A 5,384-nucleotide genomic window follows, 5' to 3' on the forward strand; every position below is an offset into this window, starting at 1 on the left:
AGAGAGAGAGAGAGAGAGAGAGAGAGAGAGAGAGAGAGAGAGAGAGAGGCAGGCCATGAGTACGTGGAGAGGGTGGAAGGGAATGGGCGAGGGGACAGAGTGATCAAGAGAGAGCAAGAAAGCAAGACCAAGAGAGAGAGGAGGGGGGCAAGCAGCCCCTTTTATAGTGGGCCGGCCTACCTGGCTATTGCCAGGTAACTGTGGGGGTGGAGTTAGACAAAATGCTAACAGCTCCTGCCCAAAGCGCAGTCAAGGCGCTTCTAGCCAATCCTGCCCGGTTCAATCCCAGGGGTGTAGGATGTTGCTCAGCGGGTGAGAGCCCTGGCTGCTTTTGATGAGGACGCAGGTTCTATTCCCAGCCTCACTCGGTGTTCACTACCCTCACTCCAGCTCTAGAAGATTTGATGCCCTATTCTGACTTCTGTAGGCACTGCCCGTACATGCTTGCAAACACCCATACACAGAGAATAAAAATAAATCTTTAAAAGTAACAAAGAATATTTAGAAGTCAGGAGAGAAGGCTTACTGGAAATCTTGGGGCTCCTCAACGGAGCTGGAGAATTGGGGCCCTTTGAGGGTTCTTAGCAGCATTAATAAAATGTAGCCAACAGAAGCTCAGATTATTAGAATTTGAAAGGAGAACACCAGGCCAGGCAAGCTTACGGGAGGAGGGTGATGGGGGCATGGAGGTCAGCCTGAGGTGGAGGACACTTTAGTGAGGAAGCCAAAGTCACTTAGGGGTCTAAAGTGCAGTTATGTTCTGGCAGCACCCAAAGGAGAAAGGAAACAGCTGGGCCTGTTTGAGTCAGGCTTCAGAAAGGTGGAGACCCCAGATCTTGTGGAGACACTGGCGTGTGTCCCATTCTTTACCCAAAGAGTGAAAACAGGACCAACGCCCATTAAGTTGTCTTCTGACCTCCACGTGCAACGGCGGTGCTTGCGTGCATGCACACACATTAAATAAATGGCCGGGCAATGGTGGCACACGCTTTTAATGCCAACACTCAGGAGGCAGAGGCAGGCAGGTCTCTGAAACTAAACTAAGTTCTAGCTGGGATCTGGGCACCTTCCGTATCCAACTTAAGGTGAGCACAGCACATTCTCTCGCGTCCGCCTCCCTTAGGTCCCTCCTGCCCTCCTGGGTGGTCAGATGGACAAAGTGTGGGACTCTGAGAATGTATCCCAGGAACTGTCAGCATCCCTGGCCCGGTGAGTGTCAGGGCCCGGTGGGACTGGGGTGGATGTGTAAGGGGGTGTGGTTGGGAGCACCATATTCAGCAGACACCAAAGTGTGGGCTGGTCTGAAGGTGTGGGAGGTCAGGGACAGGGTTGAGAGGGCCTAAGATGGCCTCTCTTGCACCCTTGCAGGGCAGTGGACCTGCGGGCACAGCTGCAGTCCCTGCGGCGGCAGCTGGAACAGGTGGCTCAGAAGGGCCGATCCAGAGGTGCTCAGAGTGCCGAGCTCAACAGAGAGCTGTGCAAGGCTCACAGGTGGGACTCGGCACGGCTTTCCCCAGGCCTCAGTTTCTCCGCTTCTAAGAGAAGCAGCGGGCAAGCCCCCAGCTCCTGGCTTCCGTCCAGCTAAGTCCTTGTCCTAGCTCAGCCGGGCATCTCCCGTCTCTCCTGCTTGCAGCGCTCTGGCTTTGGCCTTTAGAGGAGCCCACCGGAAGCAGGAAGAGCAACGCAGGAAGTTGGAGCAGCAGATGGCTCGGATGCAGGCTCAACAGGCTGAAGAGCTGGCAGTGCTGATGGCCACTGCTAGGGCCCTGGGGAAGCCTGGGGCACCCCAGTCAGCCCAGACCTTCCTGTAGGGCTCGGACCAAGCTTGCATGTGACACAGAGGTGGCTGGAGTGTCACAGTATCCTGTGGTGTATGGAGAGGCAGCCCAGATACTAACAGCAGGGTCTGCTCTTGCGGGGACTTGGGTTTAATTGCCAGCCTCAACAGCCTTGGCGCCTGTGACTCCAGGTCGAGGAGAGCTGTCGCCCCCTTCTGGCCTCTGAAGGCTCTGCACTAATGTGTACATACCCTCCCTTACACATGTAATTAAACAAAATAACATACAAACCTGTCCTTTGTCCCTGGCAGCTGGAGTGTCTCTTCAAGAAGGGACTGAGGTGGGAAGGGCTTAGCTTAAGGATGTGATGGGAGACTTGTTTCAGGGAGAGGGACCCCAGGCTGCTTGGGAACCTGCATTTACAGGAAGTAGAGGGTTGTGGTTGCTCAGCAGGAAGACACCTGCAGAGCATGCTTGAAGCCCTCAGAGCTGCCTCTGTGTGCCCATCCCACCAGGCTGAGCTAAGGAGGCCTGCACTGGTCCAGCCCTTACGGAACATGAGGGAGTCTTCTGCAGAACACAGAGGAGGAAAACAAAGGCCTTGTTGGTTGGAGTGTAGGCTAAGCATGCACAGGGCCCTGAGTTCCACATGCACCTGGAAGTCTGAGCCTACCTGTGATGCCAGCACTCAGAGTCTAAGGCTATCCTTGACTACATAGTGTGTTTAAGGGCAGCCTGGTCTACCTGAGACAGTATCAAAGAATGCAGTGAATGAGGGGTTGGAGAGATGGCTCAGTGGTTAGGTGCACTGGCTGCTCCTGCAGAGGACCCGGGATCCATTCCCAGCACCCACATGGCAGCTCACAGCCGTCTTGTCACTCCAGCTCCAGGGGTCTGGTGCCCTTTCCTGGCTTCTGTAGACACCAGGCAGACACAGCACACAGACACAAATGCAGACAAAACACACATACACCTCAACATAAAAGCAAAAAAGGAATGAATGAATGAATGAATAAGATAAAATTAAAAGTGTGACCAGAGAGATGGCTGACTGGGCAAGGTGCTTGCTGCCAAGTGACAATCTGAGGTCGGTGTTCAACCTCCAGCTCCCACATAAAGGTGGACGCCACACTTATGCTGACAGCCACACAATAACCCTTGGTGTTGTTAAACTGAGGAGCAGGAGAGACACCTCATAAGGGCACCTACTGCTCTTGAAGAGGACCAGAGGTCAGTCCCCGGCACCTAGAATAGCTGCTCACAGCCACCTGTAACTCCAGTTCCAGGGGATCTGATGCCTCTGGCCTCCTAGGGCGCCACACACAGATACACATAATTGAACATAGTGAGAATAAAATTAAACTTACTGTAGTACATGATAGACAGCCTCTGGGTGGGGATACCTGGAACAACACCCAAGAGGGCTTCGGAGGACAGGGTGAGCGTGACAGGACAGGACGCACTGTGTAAGTGTGTGTACTAGCAGCAGCTGACTGAGTCGTCATGTATGGCCACACACCCCTTGCTTGGGTGGGGGCTGGGCTGCGATTCCGTTGTTCCCCTCTTGGCTGAAACCTTAGAGCAGGCCTAGCATGCAGGCCACACCTGTGCAGCTGTTCTGCACAGCTGTCCGGCCTGGGGGTGGGGATGGGGAGGACGGCCTCAGTGCCTCAGGTAGCAAGAGCCAGAGGCTGGAGCGTCCCTGGGGTTGAGGACCTATTTTTGTCCCACCCTCTGGGGGAGGGGTTTGAGGGATCAGGACGGTGAGGCAGGGTACCTTGCTGGTGTGTGCCGGCTGGGGGGTGGAGGGGGACTGCTTCCTTCCTTCCCGCCCTACACATCTCCAGGATCCCTGTCATGCGGCACCCAGAATGGAGTTCAGGCGAGCGCCTTTGCCCGGCTAGCTGGCCCAAGCCTTTTTAACCTTTAGCCACCAGATCGTTAGCGGTCCGCCAAGGTCACCTGCTGGGGGTGGGGGGTGCAGGGCTGGTTCCCAGGCAGCTCCGACAGAATCTGGCTGTTCCCACGGGCGTCCCAGCAGCAGATGGGCCCAAGTGTCTTTGTCTCTGGGTCCTCCACAACCACAAGGTCAAATGTCACCTCGGGGCCACGGGCAGGGGTTATGGGGGCGGGGCAAGGCTCAGCACACCCGGTTGGGCCCAAGGGTTAGGGAGCCAAAAGTGGCAGGGTGACTAGCACAGGGCTGGACCCCTCTGGAACTCACTTTTTCTGACTCCAAACTTTTCCCTTTGGGTCCCTCACTAAGCCTAGTCTCCCAAAATCCTTGTTTATTTGAACTTCTGTAACTCAGCCCCTCTTCCAAAGCCCATTTTACTCCTAAGCCCTCCTTCTGCCCCTCCACCCTTTCAGTCCTTTCTTGAGATACTGGCAGCAAGGATTCGAGAATAGTCCAATCTAGGACTGCCCACATCCCAAATAACCAATATTACCCCTAAACTGATTTATCTTCTGGGCCACCCAGGGTTTGTCACCACTAAAGCAGAGCCAATTCTAATCAGATTCCTGGGAAGTCCTCGCTCCAGTCTGATCCTAGTCCTTCCTGCTTTCTATATTTAGATTTTCACATGGTATTCTGGTGGATTCTTCTGGGTAGGTCCAACGGCACAGAGCTGGGTGTACCTGGCTAGCAGAAACCTGCACTTCAGTTCCCTTAAGTCCCCTTATGTGAGGGCTCATCTTGTGGGATGATTTTCACAAGGCCCTTACAGAAGAGAGGGCACCCTGTCCAGGCTGGCCGCGTGCCCTGGTGTCTACACTGGACCCAGGCCTGCATAGGAGGCACAACAGGCCCGGCGGTCAGAACTGTGACTCAGGGGTGAAAGGTCGCCACAAGAGGACCTTTTCCAGCCGGTACCGGTTAAACGTTAACAGACTTAGAGTCAGGCCTCAATCCCATCTAGGCCTCAAATGTGAAGGGAGCTTAATAAATGCGTGCCCCGGGGGTCCCTGCATACAAAGGGTGCTTAATAAATGCTTGCTCCAGTAGAATTGGAGGGGGCAGGGGCGTGGCGGCAGCTGGAAGGCTCCGGACGTGGGGGAGTGGGGGGGGGACATCTGTGGCTCAGCCGGGTCACCAGGCCAAGCCCTTTCGGTGAAGAAAAAAAAAAAGGAAAGGAAATGAAGGGGGACCCGGGACAACAGCCCCGGCTGGCACGCCTTCCGGCCGGAGGGGCGACAGACGCCCTGCCTCTCCCACCCTTGAAGCCTGAAAGGAGAGAGGGGACCCCTTGACCTCACGGCGCAGCCCTCCACCCCCAGACTCCGGACACCAGGTGTTCACCGGAGCGGAGCGCGGGGCGGGGCGGGCGGGGCGCGGAGACCCTGGGGAGGAGGGGGCCGCTCCAGCTGGCAGCCGAGCGGAGCGATGCGGGGGCGCGCGTGTGCGGCGGGGGCGTGCCCGGGTGCAGATGTTCCCGGGGGCGCGGCTGCCGGGAGCCGCGAGGCGCTCCCCGATGCCCCGGACAGGGCGCGCAGGGGTTAAGGCTGCGCGGCCGCGTGGGGGAGGGTCAGCCGCGTGCCCCGCCCCGCCCTTTCGCCGGCCCACAGCTCCGGGCGGCGCGCGGCTACCCCATGCCCTTATAAGGG

The 5,384-nt window shown here is 56.8% G+C and overlaps 1 protein-coding gene across 5 annotated transcripts in view; it reads left to right on the top strand.

Annotated features, from left to right (window-relative positions):
• Window positions 1–2,072, top strand: part of Ushbp1 (USH1 protein network component harmonin binding protein 1) — a 10,780-nt gene extending 8,708 nt beyond the window's left edge. For all 5 annotated transcript variants that reach the window (XM_028784772.1, XM_028784771.1, XM_028784773.1 and 2 more), the window contains 3 exons: window positions 1,124–1,209; window positions 1,369–1,491; window positions 1,634–2,072. In XM_028784772.1, coding sequence (XP_028640605.1) covers window positions 1,124–1,209; window positions 1,369–1,491; window positions 1,634–1,811 — 387 coding nt within the window. In that variant the 3' untranslated portion in view covers window positions 1,812–2,072. The remainder of the gene's footprint in view (window positions 1–1,123; window positions 1,210–1,368; window positions 1,492–1,633) is intronic.
• The last annotated feature ends 3,312 nt before the right edge of the window (window positions 2,073–5,384 follow it).

The sequence above is a fragment of the Grammomys surdaster genome, unplaced genomic scaffold (genome assembly GCF_004785775.1).
Source record: "Grammomys surdaster isolate TR1022 unplaced genomic scaffold, NIH_TR_1.0 124836, whole genome shotgun sequence".
Taxonomy (NCBI): Eukaryota; Metazoa; Chordata; class Mammalia; order Rodentia; family Muridae; genus Grammomys; species Grammomys surdaster.